The 16,269-nt window shown below is 41.2% G+C and overlaps 1 protein-coding gene across 5 annotated transcripts in view; it reads right to left on the bottom strand.

Moving 5' to 3' along the window:
* The window catches only part of LOC124141574 (kinesin heavy chain-like), an 83,065-nt gene that overhangs the window by 23,017 nt on the left and 43,779 nt on the right, over positions 1–16,269 (bottom strand). For all 5 annotated transcript variants that reach the window (XM_048383237.1, XM_046509583.2, XM_046509582.2 and 2 more), the window contains 14 exons: positions 12,036–12,109; positions 11,589–11,693; positions 10,714–10,762; positions 9,639–9,694; positions 8,695–8,782; positions 8,199–8,323; positions 7,108–7,212; positions 6,232–6,380; positions 5,675–5,823; positions 4,734–4,906; positions 4,244–4,519; positions 2,807–2,956; positions 1,423–1,614; positions 169–286 (listed from right to left, as the gene is read on the bottom strand). In XM_048383237.1, the coding sequence (XP_048239194.1) occupies positions 169–286; positions 1,423–1,614; positions 2,807–2,956; positions 4,244–4,519; positions 4,734–4,906; positions 5,675–5,823; positions 6,232–6,380; positions 7,108–7,212; positions 8,199–8,323; positions 8,695–8,782; positions 9,639–9,694; positions 10,714–10,762; positions 11,589–11,693; positions 12,036–12,109 (1,809 nt within the window). The remainder of the gene's footprint in view (positions 1–168; positions 287–1,422; positions 1,615–2,806; positions 2,957–4,243; positions 4,520–4,733; positions 4,907–5,674; positions 5,824–6,231; positions 6,381–7,107; positions 7,213–8,198; positions 8,324–8,694; positions 8,783–9,638; positions 9,695–10,713; positions 10,763–11,588; positions 11,694–12,035; positions 12,110–16,269) is intronic.

Raw genomic sequence — 16,269 nt, 5'->3', positions numbered from 1 at the left:
AAGGACTGATAGTTTGGTAATGGTTATGGAAATTGTTATCAGACAAGTCTTCTTTAAGGACAAGTATTTAATTTTAACACAATAGTACTGTATGAATACGAACAATAAAATTTAAATTTGGTTGAGCGGAGTGGTTCCTGTACAATATCTATAGTCCTGGAGACATACCCTGTGCCTTCAACTTGGCCACCTCCTCATTGAGAGAGTCCACATTATTCTGCAGCTCCCGTTTCTTGGACTCGATGTCCTGGATGGTCTCTGTGAGAGTGGACATCTTAGCCTCGTGCTGTCAACATGTCAAGGGCGTGTTAAGTAACTCATGCATACAATGTTTGTCTAGTTCATAATCCAGTACAGCACAGATCAGACCAGCGAGTTGTTGAGATCCACAGTCGGACAGGGGTTGATATGAGCACTGCCATATGCTGTCAATGACATGCAATCAATTAAGTCTGACCCACTGTAGACACCTCTTACGATAGGCAATAGGTTGCTGGAACCAATATCCTCCTGGATCAATACATGGTATTAATAAGAAGTTGCTTTCTGAATGAAATACAGTCTCAAAGTTGGCCATAACAGTTACAGTTATCACTGACAAGTAGTCAAAATACCATCTTGTTTTCCTTCATGGAACCTGAAATGTCCTCATGATCCTAGGGGTGTCATTGATTGGAAAGTTTAGCAGTGATATATTTACTCAAAACATATTGATGTGTCGCTAAATAACAAAACTACATGAATTTGGATATTCATGATATAAGTATACTTATCCTGACATTAATACATTGCCATTTCCTTCTGGGCTTCGATCCTATAACCCAAAACCAAGAACCCAAACTATGCCTCTTCCTCCTATGGGGTGCCCCCAGCCATTGGTTAGCAACAGGAGTTACCTGTCCCTGATCCCTTCACTGTCTTCTCATCCGCACTTGACTTGAGCCCGAGTCTTGTGTTTTGAGAAGACTGAGAAGGAATCAGGGGCAGATAACTCCTGTTGGTAACCAAGGCCAGGGTCGCCCCAGAGGAGGAAGAGGCACGTTTTGGTTCTGTGTTATAGGATCAAAATCCAGAAGTAAATTGTAATGTGTTGTGTCAGGATAACAAATAATTTAGTTATTCTGTATTTGTATGGATAAAAATTCCAATCAAGACCAGCAATTAATCAGGTAAATGCTAAATATTAACTAGGCTGATCAGCATAGATCATCGCAATTGGGATACGATGACATGCATCAACCAAGTCAGCGAGCCTGACCACCCAATCCCATGGGTGGTGAAGACCTATTCTAACCCGGATCTTCACGGGTGTATATACAATGACACCCTATACAGTACAACCATTTGGTAATCCAGACATGATATTTCAGCAATTTCAGCCATTTCAAGAGAATCTTCTGTGCCCATAAATATATAATTTACCTGCTGAATTTTGAGTTTACACTCAGATAAGTCTTTCTCTGCTTCATCAAGCTTCTTGGACGAGTCGGCCTGCAACGACTCCAAGTTCTGAGACCTGTTCACCAGGGTCTTCACCTCGGACTTCATCTTGCTGATATAGAGACGCGCCACAGTGAACTCCTCCTCAATCTTCTCACTGCCACCCACGGCCGGCTGAAACAACCACAAGATACTCATATCCTCAATCTTTTCACTGCCACCCACGGCAGGCTGAAACAACCACAAGATACTCATATCCTCAATCTTTTCACTGCCACCCACGGCCGGCTGAAACAACCACAACATACTCATATCCTCAATCTTTTCACTGCCACCCACAGCCGGCTGAAACAACCACAAGATACTCATATCCTCAATCTTCTCACTGCCACCCACGGCCGGCTGAAACAACCACAAGATACTCAATTCCTCAATCTTTTCACTGCTACCCACGGCCGGCTGAAACAACCACAAGATACTCATATCCTCAATCTTTTCACTGCCACCCACGGCCGGCTGAAACAACCACAAGATACTCATATCCTCAATCTTTTCACTGCCACCCTCTGTCTGGATTGCTGGAGTGGTCAGTGATGCCTAGATTGACGAGTGGGTAGAACTCTTGACCCCAGCAGTGATAACTCACCGGATGCCAATTGTGTAATTCCTTTTCTTTGGATGACATTGTTATGTACTTGTTACAACTGCTGCTCAATAAACCGTGTTTCTGTTTATATTCAAGTTGGTATTTCCTCTATCCAAAGTGGGCAGTGAGGCCGTCTTATAGTTGATAGTCATTTTGGAGACATAAAAGTTTCAAAAATGCGAACAAAGACCACTCGCATTCTTCGCACTTAATTTATGCTTGCGTTAATTGAAGATTTACAGTATTCATATCCTCTGCTATGATAGCTTGCTATGGCATTGCGCCAGAAAAATATTATCAAGGTGGAGCATGAGTTATTATCTGGCCAGCAACATGAAAAAATAACAATTTCAGAAAATAATAAAAAGGCGCCAGTTCACCACAAGACTGATCTGAATAGCAAGTTTCATTTAGACATATTCAAGGGTTCTGGAGTTCTGCTCCGGAAACGAGCACTACCCTCATTTTCAGTCAAGTCCAACTTGTCATGAAAATCTTTTTAAAAAGTCATCAAAAGTCAGTAGTTTCCATCTAGACAAAAGTTTCAACAAGAAGTATTTAACAGTTTTTGAGTTCTGCTCCCGAAAATTGAAACGGACGGCTGACCTGGATCTACAGCGTGACAAGCCAATGCTTAGACCACTAGGCTAACCCAACGCTGCTGGATATCTAAAAGAATCTCTTGTTTCAAGTTTTGAAGACAAATATGGGTGTCCCTACCTTTGACTCAGCGGCGCTACCTCCGATGACGGAGCCGATGTCTCCCAGGTCCTTGAGGAGCGACAGCATCATCTCGGTGACTCTCTTCTTCTGGTGGAGACTCGAGTCCTTCAGTGTCTCCAGCTCCGACTGGACTGAGTTCAAGGTGCTCTGCAGACACAAGTGGACACAATCAGCAACACAATAAAACGCAAACTAGCTCTACAGACTTAAGTAGACACAATCAGCAACACAATAAAACAGCAACTAGTTCTACAGACACAAGTAGACACAATCAGCAACACAATAAAACAGCAACTAGCTCTACAGACACAAGTGGACACAATCAGCAACACAATAAAACAGCAACTAGCTCTACAGACAAAAGTGGACACAATCAGCAACTAGCTCTACAGACACAAGTGGACACAATCAGCAACTAGCTCTACAGACACAAGTGGACACAATCAGCAACAATAAAACAGCAACTAGTGTAACCAGTCATCTCACACAATTCTATCTTTGGGATCCTGTGTTGTTATCGCAGTGATATTTTTGAGATGAATGGTTTCAGGTCATGTTCATAATTTGTTCAATTTCTAATAGAACATTACTCTATATCAATATCAAACTGGAAAAATTCTTCAGGCTATTTTGGATAACAATCAGGCCATATTCTAGAAAATGAACCAATCTGAAAAACTGATATTGTACATGTTGTAGGCAGTGTTATAATAAACTTTTGATAGAACATTCTTCTATATCATTCACAGTGTTAGAATTAAGGGGTCCTGGGGTCCTTCAAGTTCTTATCTTTAGAAACAGAATCTTAACATTTGGATTCTGATAAGGTCCCTTGTCTTTAATTCTTAATCTTCACCACTGCAGTACTTTTCTAACAGTTATTCAGAGGACTAATAGACTCTGCTTGTAATGCCAGAAATTTTGGCATAACTAAAATCACACTCATCTTACAATTCATAAAACTTTGAGAGAATAGGTCTTCAGCAAGCCATGTTTGCCATAAAAGAGAATTTGCTTGTCGTAAGAGGCGACTAACGGGCTTGCTGACTAGGTTGATACATGTCATTGTATGCCAATTGCATCAATTGATGCTCATGATGTCAATGACTGGATTGTCTTGTCTGGACTCAATTATTTACAGACCACCATCATATAGTTGGAATATTGCTGAGTGCAGCATTAAACAACAAACAAACAAACTAAATAAAAGCTTGTTTAAAAACTCATCGTCGGTCTGGTGTAATAGAGGAGACTATAATCATATTTTAATGACACGCCGTAGGGACAAGGTTTTGGGAAGACAGATCCGTTGGTCATGCGCAAAGCAACTTCATTCGAAAATATCAAACAAACAAATCAAAGTAACCTGGGTTTACAGAAATTAGACAAGTGGACCTCCTGTGAGGAAGCAAGACAATGTTAGCATCCACCTACCACTGTCTGGTTGAGTTCCTCAGTGAGTCCCTCGATGTCACTGTTCTTGTTGTCCACCTCCTGAGACTTCTGGTCATAGTTCATGGCCAGCTCCTCCAGGGCCTGGAGCACCTCCTTCACCTCGTCCTTGGCCGACTCATTGTCTCCCTGGATGCGAGCCATCTCCTGCTGCAGCTTCTCGTAGTCGGAACGTGAGGCAGTGATCAAATCCTCCTGTTCCAGCATCTGCTCCTTCAGTTTCTCGATGAGCTGCGACTGGTTGTTGATCTCCTCATCCTGCGAATGAGATACAGGACATATTGACATGCTGCATAACTTTCCAGGAGGAACTAGGATCTAACAGCTGAAGGTTCAACATCTGCTCCAGCAGTTTCTCATTGAGCTGCAACTGGTTGTTGATACATGAAACACCATTTTCCTCACCCACCTTATCATCAATCTGTTTATACAGGACTCCCACCCTATCTATCTGTTACTACGGGACGCCTACCTTATCGTCCATCTGCTTGTACAGGGCCAGCTTAGCCTCCTCCAACTGTAGCTTGTCTGCATCATTCATGGAGAAGGCGGCCAGTGAAGGAGGTGGTGGTGGAGGTGCTTCCTCCATCACAGAGGTGTCAGCCGACTTCATGTCCATCTGTTCATCTGCAGGAACCTCCTTACCTGTGGATTGAGTACACTACCCTTAGAACCATAGATACAAAGTAACAAGCACTGTCAGCATCACTGACATAAGGTAACAATATGCATCATACTGTGACTCAAACATCAAGATATGCTGAGTAAGTTACTTGCTTAATAATGGTGTTAGAACCTACACCGAAATGTCACTCCTAATTGTAATAAAGAAGTTGTTCATCCATATATCTTATCCTTACTCAGTAATCCAACTGCATCGTATCATGAATCATATATCACAATGTGCATCGTATCGTGAATCATATATCATAATGTGCATCGTATCATGAATCATATATCACAGTGTGCATCGTATCGTGAATCATATATCACAATGTGCATCATATCGTGAATCATATATCACAATGTGCATCGTAGCGTGAATCAGATATCACAATGTGCATCGTATCGTGAATCATATATCACAGTGTGCATCGTATCGTGAATCATATATCACAATGTGAATCGTATCGTGAATCATATATCACAATGTGCATCATATCGTGAATCATATATGACAATGTGCATCGTATCGTGAATCATATACCACAATATGCATCGTATCGTGAATCATATATCACAATGTGCATCATATCGTGAATCATATATCACAATGTGCATCGTATCATGAATCATATATCACAATATGCATCGTGCGGTGACTCAAGTATCACAATGTGTGTCTGGATGTGAGGTAAGCGTATCATGAGACTGGAGTAAACAGTAACTGTGGCCTCCCTGCACTGCACTCACCACTCCTCCACATATTGAGTTCAGCCTGCAGCTTCTCAATAATGCCCTTCAGTTTGGCGTTCTTCTCTTTCTCCTTCTCATAGCGCCTCTTCCACTCATCAGCTGTTAGCTCCTCGTTCACTGACACCACATTCTTGATTGTCTTGGCCCTACAGTCACAAAAACACATCCAACTTAGTCGCGGATCAACGCAAAGTGTGCACATGGCTTTTAAATTTATAACTCAACAACAACAAAAAGGATTTCACAGATTGCTTATTTAATCATAATCAAAATAGCAGTGATATCTTTCAGTGCAATAATCCAACACAAGCCCCACCCATTCTGTTATCAGCCAATCAGGAAACAGTAGTCCGTTAGTGGGAGGGGCCTAATTTATTCAAATTGCTTGATTAGCCAAGCAACCACGTAATCACTTTCAATTTTTTTTATATTCAGATAAACAAACTGACTTTAATAAACTTCAGACCATTGCCATGCCTAACGATAGCATTTTTGCACACATATTTCTGATCATTATTTAGAAGCCGCCATCACAGAGCAGGATTATTGCCTACCTCTGACCAAAGAGCAGCGTGGACTTGGTCTCCGACTCATTGTAGGATGCGGGGGAGCAGCAGATGATCATGGTGGTCCTAGCGTTGCCTCCCAAACTCTCCTGCAGGATTCGGGTCAACTTACTGTCTCTGTATGGGACGTGAGATTTCTGAAACCATATGAGTGATACCACTGAGACGAGGACATCTTCCGCAACTCACATGTCGAGAGTGAATGTTGACATAGCTGTACAGCATCTCAACGATTCCAAGCAGTAACTGTAAGGTTTCTAGGTTGTCAAAGAGATCTCACACAGACCAATCCTTTACAAATCTCAGGACTCAAATGGGACACACTGAATAAGTACCCATACAAGATATGTAATAAACACTTAAGAAAATAGGAAAAGATCTTGTAGCAGTTACAGCACTAATAAAAACTCTTGTTAAAAGTATCGACAATATGACGGTTGAAGACTTTAAATCGACCAGTCCTTGTTTTAACCCCTTAATGCTGAGCTCCAGGCAGGATCACAACAAGTACCATCTTTTAACGTCTTTTGGTATGACATGGCCGGGGATCGAACCCCCGACCTCCACTCTCCAGGTGTACGCTCTGCTACGAGACCACAGAGGCAATCTCCAGGCAGACACTCTACCACTAGACCACGGAGGCGGTCTCCAGGCGGCAGGCGCTCTACCACATGACCACAGAGGCGGTCTCCGGGCGGGCAGGCGCTCTACCATAAGACTACGGAGGCGGTCTCCGGGAGGGCAGGCGCTCTACCACAAGACCACGGAGGCGGTCTCCAGGGGGACGCTCTACCACAAGACCACGCAGGCGCTCTACCATCAGACCACGGAGGTGGTCTCCGGGGTGCAGAATGTAGGACTCACCACTCCATCAGCTAGAGCTGAGATTACATTTCCTAAAGCGGACAGGGACTTGTTTATATTCTTCGCTTCATCCAGTACTGCTCCCTCAGCGCCAGTTTTGCTAACCTGAAATAGAATTACAAATCATCAATAAAGCAGGGGTAGACACAGCCACTAGTTAGTCCAAGGTGAGTGAAAATCTAGTTGGTTGGTTGGTTGGTTGTTTAACACAGCACTCAGCAATATTCCAGCTATATGACGGAGGTCTGTAAATAATCGAGTCTGGACCAGACAATCCAGTGATTGATATCATGAGCATCGATCCACGCAATTGGGATACGATGACATGCATCAACCAAGTCAGCGAGCCTGACCACCCAATCCCGTTAGTCGCCTCTTGCGACAAGCAGTCGCCTTTTACGGCAAGCATGGGTTGCTGAAGACCTATTCTACACCAGATCTTCACGGGTCTTGTGAAAATCTAGAGGGACTAGGTATATTGTCCCAAAATAGCAGTGGAATAGCTGTGGATGGCCAATGGAGTCCATCCTATTTGAGCTATCCATCTCATCACTGGTATGATGACATGAGATATTTCGTCAGTGTCAAATGATGTCATTGGATGGCTTTGTTACTTTGTTCAACAGTGAAGCTTCTATGGTAGTCAGGTCTAGGATAGAAAGCGGACAGATCCATCATCACAGGTTTCCTGTTTTCATGTCTGACCATAACTTTTATGAAACCAGAACACACTAACTTCTAGGTTTTATTTCCAACTAGTAATTAATTAAAACACTGCATAATACTTATCTTGAAGGATTTCATCACACAAAGATTCTCATGATCAGTTAGCTCACTGCATCAAAGCAAATTCCAGAAGTCAGAAATTGCATGTTGTGTAATGCGGCAGTCAGCATTCCTCCTACTACATCAGCCTCTAAATACTCAAGCCTCCGCCAGGCAAACCAGTGGCTGATAGTGTGAGCATCAATGTCATCACATGATGATACACAATAAACATAATCCTCCTAAATCTTACAACAGGCACGCAGTAGTAGTATTTTGCCCTAGACTGCCCACAGGGTTGGTTCTTCCTGTAACATGGAACTTACTTTTTCACTGCCAGCCAAGTCGACCAGATATAGTTTTCCATGTAGTTTCTTCTCCGTCTCTACATTTTCTTGTTTTACATGAATCAGGAACACACTGTGGCTTCTTGAGCTATGCTCATTCATATCTGAAACAAACAATATCATCCTATAGCACAGTCAAATTCCAAACCAATTTTCCTAAATGTCTATAAGCAAAAAATTGTGACTATTTCTGCTATTCTGTGTCAAGGACTGATCTAAAGTTAAATCTTAAGATCAGCCTATCCTGGCCCCAAAACACGTCTATGAGACATTCTACCATGAACAATTCAAACTACGAATGCAACATTCTGTATAACTAGTTACAGCAAACATGTTAACTGCACTTTCCATCACCTGAAACCTCCACTATGAATACTACATTCTCTACAACTACTTAGAAATTACAGCAACACATCTACTGGACTTTCAATCAATAACCTCATTCATGAACACTACATTCTGAACAACTACTTACTAGTTACAGCAACATGTCTATTGGACTTTCCGTCATCTATAACCTCCATCACTTCCTCCGGACTGGACACAAACCGCTCTGTGCAGCCCTGAAGTTGAAGAAAAGCATCACAATTATTGAGCATCACATGGGACATGAAAGCCAGGTCTTCAGCATTACAAACAAATGCGTGTTCGACATCAAGTTTGTTACCTAAATACCATCAGGACTATCATAACTCCCATGCTCATAGCCTTCAATAGGCTGCCACTAGAATAGTTCTATATTCATTATTGACCAACGCCAAACTCGGCAATATTCCACCAATATCATGGCAACCTGTAAATAATCAAGTCTTGACTGAAAATACAGTGATTGATATTGTGAGCATTGATCAATACCGTTGGGGTACAATGACATGCAATCAACCTTTTTCAAGCCAACAGGTCTGACCACCCAATTCACTAAGATACCTCTGAAGCAAAGGTTACCAGGGACCAATTTTAAACCAAAATTCTCATTTCGCCAACAGCTTGTTCAAGTCGTTCCAGGTACATTGGGCATTTGTTCATTTGATGACGTTTACCATTTCGGTGAAACCGAAGAGCACGGGTATGGTGCTGACAAACCTAGAAACATAATTGGGGTGAACCGGGATTCGAACCCATAACCATAGGTTTCTGGCGAGTCTAAGGGATGCTACTCTGCACAGCGAATTGCAGCACCATAGACGACTGGGCCACCCGTGCCCCCTAAATGCCTAAGAAAGACTTGACTAAGATGTAGATGTTTAGTGAAACCCACAAGCATGGCTGGGACAGACGCTGCCAGACCAAAGCTTCAAAATCTCCAAACAGGCGTATCAAAATCATACAGCTTCTGACATTTTAAAAACTATCTTTAACAGAGCTCTTAACCTGTTGCCATGAATATCACTGCAAACACCCACTAGTACACATACTTACCTTTACATATGGAGTTTTGTTTTTATCTTCATGGACAGATAGGTTGGTCTTTGTTACTGGAGAGAGAGAAAATATTTGGATTATCATAGGATGTTTGTTTGTTTGTTGTTTTATGCCAATCACCAATATTCCAGCTTAGGTCGCTGACTTTCGTGTGCTGCGATTAGGTGTCTCACTCTGAGAGTGTGGGATCAAATCCTGGATGGGGTCGGCCCAAAAAAGTACTAATCTGTACCTTACTAAGAAAGTAAAAGCTGTGCCAATTTACACTTATCAGAGGGATTCACACAGAGTATGTGATCTAAGCTACCAGTTGTCAGATTTTATTTTGTAGAAGCCTCGGTGGCTGAGTGGGTTAGGTCTCTGACTTTGTGCGCGGGTGACTAGGTTCCTCACTCTGAGAGCGTGGGTTCAAATCCTGGTAGGGTCTGCCCAAAAAGGTACTGTAATCTGTACCTTACTAAGAGAGTTAATCCCACATATAACATATGTTACAATATTCTAGCTGTATCCAGGTATGTAAATAATCGAGTCAGGGCCAGACCATCCAGAGGTTAACATTATGAACAAAGACCCGTGTATTTCGGGTATGATGGCACATAATTGACCAAGGCAGTTAGCCTGACCCCATGATCCAAACAAGTCACCTTTTAGAAAAAACTACAGAATGGTGATGAAACTGATATGCATAAACATGTGCCTTTTTACAATGATTACCAAAAAAAAGAAGGTAGCTTGGGTCATATACTCCCCAGGGAGCTGAGAATAAAATACCGAGTGCACACTGATCCAGTGACCAGGTTAATAATATAGCACTTGAAGCATGCTTTAGGATGTGGATTTGGCACATTATAAATATGCACATTAACCAAAATGTGTGTCAGGTGAATGAAAGAGAATTGAAAATGGCACCAGACACTTAGCACTGTACCTCTAGAGCATCGTTCTGATTTACTTAGAATGAAAATTTGGATTGGTAAATACAGTGAGTGGAACTCTGCACTGCAGGTTGCAGTGGTACTGATGACTAGGACATTGTACTACGAAGTCTGTGCAGATTCAAAACCATACTTACTGTCAAGTAAATCCCTGATTTTATCCATATAAATTTCAAAATATGACACCTGAAATGTAATCAGATAACAAGGTTAAATTCAGACCACACAGAATGGGTTTGCAAGCTCAATGTTTGTTGGATAGGAACTAGCAGGAAATAAAAATCACAAAATGTAAGAAACTTTTACAAGTCAATTTACCTTTGCCCTGCAAGTCGTCTCACATAGCATAATGAAAATTCAATTTAAAATTATTTTAAAATTAAAAAGTAATTTGTTTCTTGTGGCATCATTTCATTAGAACCCTCACGCAAAATGAAGCTATTGTGGTGAATTAGACCAGGGTATTTAAGTTTATATAGAATCGAGATTACCGTATTCAACTTAATAAGCACCCCGCTCTAATAAGCGCCCACGGCGACATTTGCTAATATAATGGCTAGTGAACAATCCCAATTAGCACACCTTCCGGTTGATCAATGTACACAAGACTTATTTATTCGCGTATACGCACTTGTGTGTTATATGCACCCTTAATTGTGGGCAATTAAATTCTGGAAAAATATATCTGTCGTACATAAACACTTCAGGCTGTCAGCATAAACCACGAAATTTATCTTTCAACTCTGTTTTTTCCCCAAAAATAATATTCTAATAAGAGGCACCTATTACTAATTTCGAGAGCGCCCTGGGCACTTATTACGTCGAATATGGTAACTACATAGAGTAAATAGTGAATAAAAAATATTCACTGATAAACAAAGCAAAACAGCATGTGACCACACAAGGCATCACATGGAAGGTGTATGAGGCCCTACGTTTACTGCACTCAACATTTGAGTCTCTGACTTCAGATCACCAATTGTTCCTCTTCTCCAGCAGGTAATGTACTCACCTTGATATGGAACTCAAGGTTCTCATCCATGCCGTAGATGTAGTTGAAGATGTCGGCGATGATGCGAGGGATGATACCTTGCATCTGAGAATGTCCCAAGACACCCTGGAACGAAATTATTCACAATTTCTTACAAAAGTCCCAGTTTCATACTATTGTCAGTCAGTCTTGTAAATCAACTAAACAAAATATCAGGTCCTGACCGAGTAAGGTGAGTGAGTGAGTTAATGCTTTACATCACATCGGCAATATTTCAGCCATATCGTGACTCTGACAGACTAAGAGTAAGAGCATATGATTTGAATGACTGGAATCAAACCTGCTAGCACTGCCAGTCAGCCCAGCCCAAGCCAAGCCATCACTATTGGTTATGCCACACAAACATATTGCGGGCCTATTTTAATTTTTTCCAAAGATGCAAATTACAAAACTTAAAGTGGCACATACCTCCATGGTGTGTGTCTTGCCACTGGATGTCTGTCCGTAGGCGAAGATGGTTCCATTGTAGCCGCTGAGTACATCTGCAACAGAGAAAACAGGTGGTCAGGAACTTGAACAGAACCAGGGCATAATGCCTCCTGAGTGAGCGAGTGAGTTGGGTTTAACGCCGCTTTCAGCAGTATTCCAGTTATATCACGGCATCAGCTTATTATGGGAGAAAAAAGTGATGCAGGTCTCAGACATTTACCACTTTGGAGAAACTCACTAGCACGGGTATGGTGCGGACAAACCTAGAAACATACTTGGGGCGAACCGGGATTCGAACCCACAATCATAGGTTTCTGGGATGCCCAAGGGATGCAACTCTGCACAGCGAATCGCTGCGCCTAAGGGATGCAACTCTGCACAGCGAATTCGAAGGCTTGTAGTGTCAATTATATTGTTTTAGAGTGTGTATATATATATGTGTGTGTATAGTAATAATTAAATACATGGAGTAAGATTGAACACAGTTTTAATTGGCTAGCGCTTTCAACTCGTACCACGTAAGAGTCTCTTCAGGCCATAACTTCAGGCAACACACACACACACATGCGCACACGCGCGCACGCACACGCACACACACACACACACACACACACACACACACACACACGCACACACACACATTCAGTTATGGCCTGATGAGGCCTGATATATATATTTTAACATAATGCACACAAGTCGATTGCTTTGTGTAAGGCGGTCCTATGAAATATTAATATCGTATCACTGAAACTATTACAGCTTATAGTGACAAAGCATGGCAGCAGCTTCTCACACACTGACACATGACTAATGTCAGAGTCATTCATGTTGGTACATGACATAGTCGTCACATCACAGGCCACATAGGAGGAAGTGTAAGACTGAATGTCAAGGTGTCCTTGTCATAATGTTATTGATGTGATGTGAGTGATGTTTGTTGTTGAACGCCGCACTCAGCAACATTCCAGCTATATAGCAGCAGTCTGTAAATAATCAAGCCTGGACCAGACAATCCTGTGATTGACATCATGAGCATCGATCCACGCAATTGGGATACAATGACATGCATCAACCAAGTCAGCGAGCCTGACCACCCGATCCCATTAGTTGCCTCTTACAACAAGCAGTCGCTTTTTACGGCAAGCATGGGTTGCTGAAGACCTATTCAGCTATTTTAGCTGGCTCTTCTGACAATATAATTAATGATTCAAGATTTTCTAAGAAATGTCAAAAAAGGCACGTCATCATCAAGGTAATGTATTTATCACTGTCAACATGTGACAGGCTTAATCTGGACCACATATCATGAACATTTGACTATTATTGTATAGGATGAATGCTATATTATCGCGGTAGTTAATTTATAATGGATCGTAATGGCGAATGCTTACAGATCTATTAGTATTAAATATGTCATTGCAAAACGTTTCTTGTGCATTGTTCATCTTTTATGACACGTCAATTAGGAGATAATATAGCGTCATACTATACAATCACCGCTTTCACACATTCACCTCACTATCATGGGAATGTTGATACTAATCGAAAGAAGTTAAAGAACACCAGAAATTTTCATATGACTGTAGTTAATTTGTCGTGTCATGTTTTTAACTGCTTTTGGGTAGCATACATAATCCATTGCTATACGCCAGTTTATGAAAATAGTGAGGGTGGATATTAAACTTCAAAATGTATTCACACATATAACTTCATTTTGATTTTATGCTTATCAATATAGTGAAACATGCTTCTTAGGCAGCCTGAAATGGCTCCACAATCTATGGAAATGAGTTTCACTTTCACACTCCACAAAATGACATTCTTTAAGAAAAGCCATCCATTATTCATGTACAAATGACGCCAAATCCACAGCCATGAGTCAGCTTGGCCTTCCAATAGCAACACTTGCACATGTACTTTGTCATTCAACAGCTCGTCAAATGTCCTTTTGTAAACGTGGAACCAACTGAATCTGTCATTGCAAGATCTATACACACGATCCACCCTTCTATACTGCAACAAATATTCAGAGCTGGCTACAAAGTGTATTCTGCATGTAAATATTCCTCCAAGACTGTTACATGTTTTTTGGATGCTGATATTTTGGGTATATTCACACACTGTAGCAATAATTTATATCCGATCAATACTGTGTTTAGTCCAGACATCTGTCGCCAGCAGAAGAAACACTGCCGCAAACATTACCAGTATGCTCAGGGTTGGGAATTTCTCAAAGCCATGGTTAAAATCAAAAACACTGTCAAAATAAGTTTGACATTGAAAGTATATTTACTAGAAAAAATAACTTGTGATGACGTCCATTATACATCTTATACACAGCGACTGATAAATGTTCTTTTGGGCCAACAAACACGCTGAATGCAGTGGTAGAGAGTAACACAGGGAAATCCGTAAGTACAGGTATGTAGCTAGTAGAGCTGTTACGATTCACTTGTGTATTCGGTGAATCAAACCATATCCCTTCATGAATTGAATTCTTTATTCGTGGTTACTAGAGTCGAATATTTACAACAAAAAATATAAAAGAGTATTTTTTTACTTGGATGTTGTCTATTATTTATGGAATATGTACAAGCCATGAGGTAGTCTGTTGTGTGGGTCATCTACAACTCCACCCCAGTTAAATGGCTGATTGTCCATAACGCTCATCAATTATTTGGACCCCAAGGGTAGCATTGTAGCAACTGATCACTGTATTTTTCATTGAATAAATAAATAATACATCAAGATAGTACATCTTATTATTTTAATATGATCAAACAGACTTATTTTAAGTCAATAGTATGACTCACTAGACAAAGCTGAATCATAATTTCCATCCCATTAGCTGGAAAATCGACTCATTACTAAATACTGACAAGAAATTCAACAGGTTCAGCAAATTCTTCACTACTGACATCCCACGAGGAAAGCAGTCTCAAAATGGCCAGCCAAGGTCGTATGAACCAATGCATCTTGTGAGGCCATCGTGTGAAATGCCATATTTCCAGGCTACATAATGGTCTATCAATGTTTACAATGCAGGCAACTGTACCGAGCTATTGTCTCCTCAGGAAACCAAGCATAACATTTACAGGATCCGGCAATTACAACTGGGGTCGGATGCAGTTGGATGGAAGATGTTTCTAATGATTAAGCACCAACATGAGTGAGTGATGCTGCAGTATTCCAGTTATATCACTGCATGTCAGCTATTGTGGTAGGAAAGCGGCTTAGCCCAAAGCGATTCGGGTCTCGACGTTTACCACTTTGGGAAACCCACAAGCACAGGAATGGTGCTGCCAAACCTAGAAATATAATCAGAGCGAACCATGATTCGAACCCATGATCATAAGTTTCTGTATACCCAAGGGACACAACTGTATCGTGAATTAGAGCCTTTGATGTCTGGCCCACCTGTGCCCTCACAACAGTCAGCCTTCAAATGCCATAGGAGAACTGTTTAACCTCTTGAATTTTTAACTGTCTGCAAATATTGCAAATACATTCTAGGTGTGAAACTGCTGAATATGAAATCATAAGTAATGACAAAACTAAACTAACATTCATTAAATATGTATCCATATGTATGATAACTCCAGGGCCAAATGAAAGAGACCTTATTGATTTTTCTGCCTGGCGTGATCCAGTCAGTATGACACAGAAATAAGCAGCTCTTGCTGATGGAATCGACCGCATACCTTCCTGATCAGGTGACCCTTGCCTACTCACAGAGATCGATACATCCTACTCAGAGCATGGAGAGCTTGCCAATGTATGTACTTGCTGGTAGACAGAATCTTGTGAACTCTCTTTGCTATGAAATACCATTAGTTCATTAATTTATTTTAAACATTACTGCTACATACTTATTCTTTGTTATGGCAAATCAAATAAATTAAGCAACACAGCACGTCCTATTTCTAAATGAGTGAGTATGGCTTTACATCGTTTTCAGCAATATTCCAGCAATATCACAGCAGGAGACACCATAAATCTGTATCCAAAAATGTGCTAGAATGTGGTCTCAAACTTCTTATGTATTGACTTCAGCACACACAGGAAAGACACATGCACAGATGTATAAGCCAAAGGACAGAGTTTACTTCAAAACTAATCACTGGTACTTAACTAATAACTGTCAATTGTTGGCTTCCATTGTCTATTGCTAATCACCTATCAGCGCCAATCATCTGTAGGCTTCTCTTGTTAG

Source organism: Haliotis rufescens, unplaced genomic scaffold, assembly GCF_023055435.1.
Source record: "Haliotis rufescens isolate VD_foot unplaced genomic scaffold, xgHalRufe1.0.p SCAF_46, whole genome shotgun sequence".
Taxonomy (NCBI): domain Eukaryota; kingdom Metazoa; phylum Mollusca; class Gastropoda; order Lepetellida; family Haliotidae; genus Haliotis; species Haliotis rufescens.
Note: the sequence above shows the minus strand (reverse complement) of the source record. Positions and strands in the feature narration are given on the sequence as shown.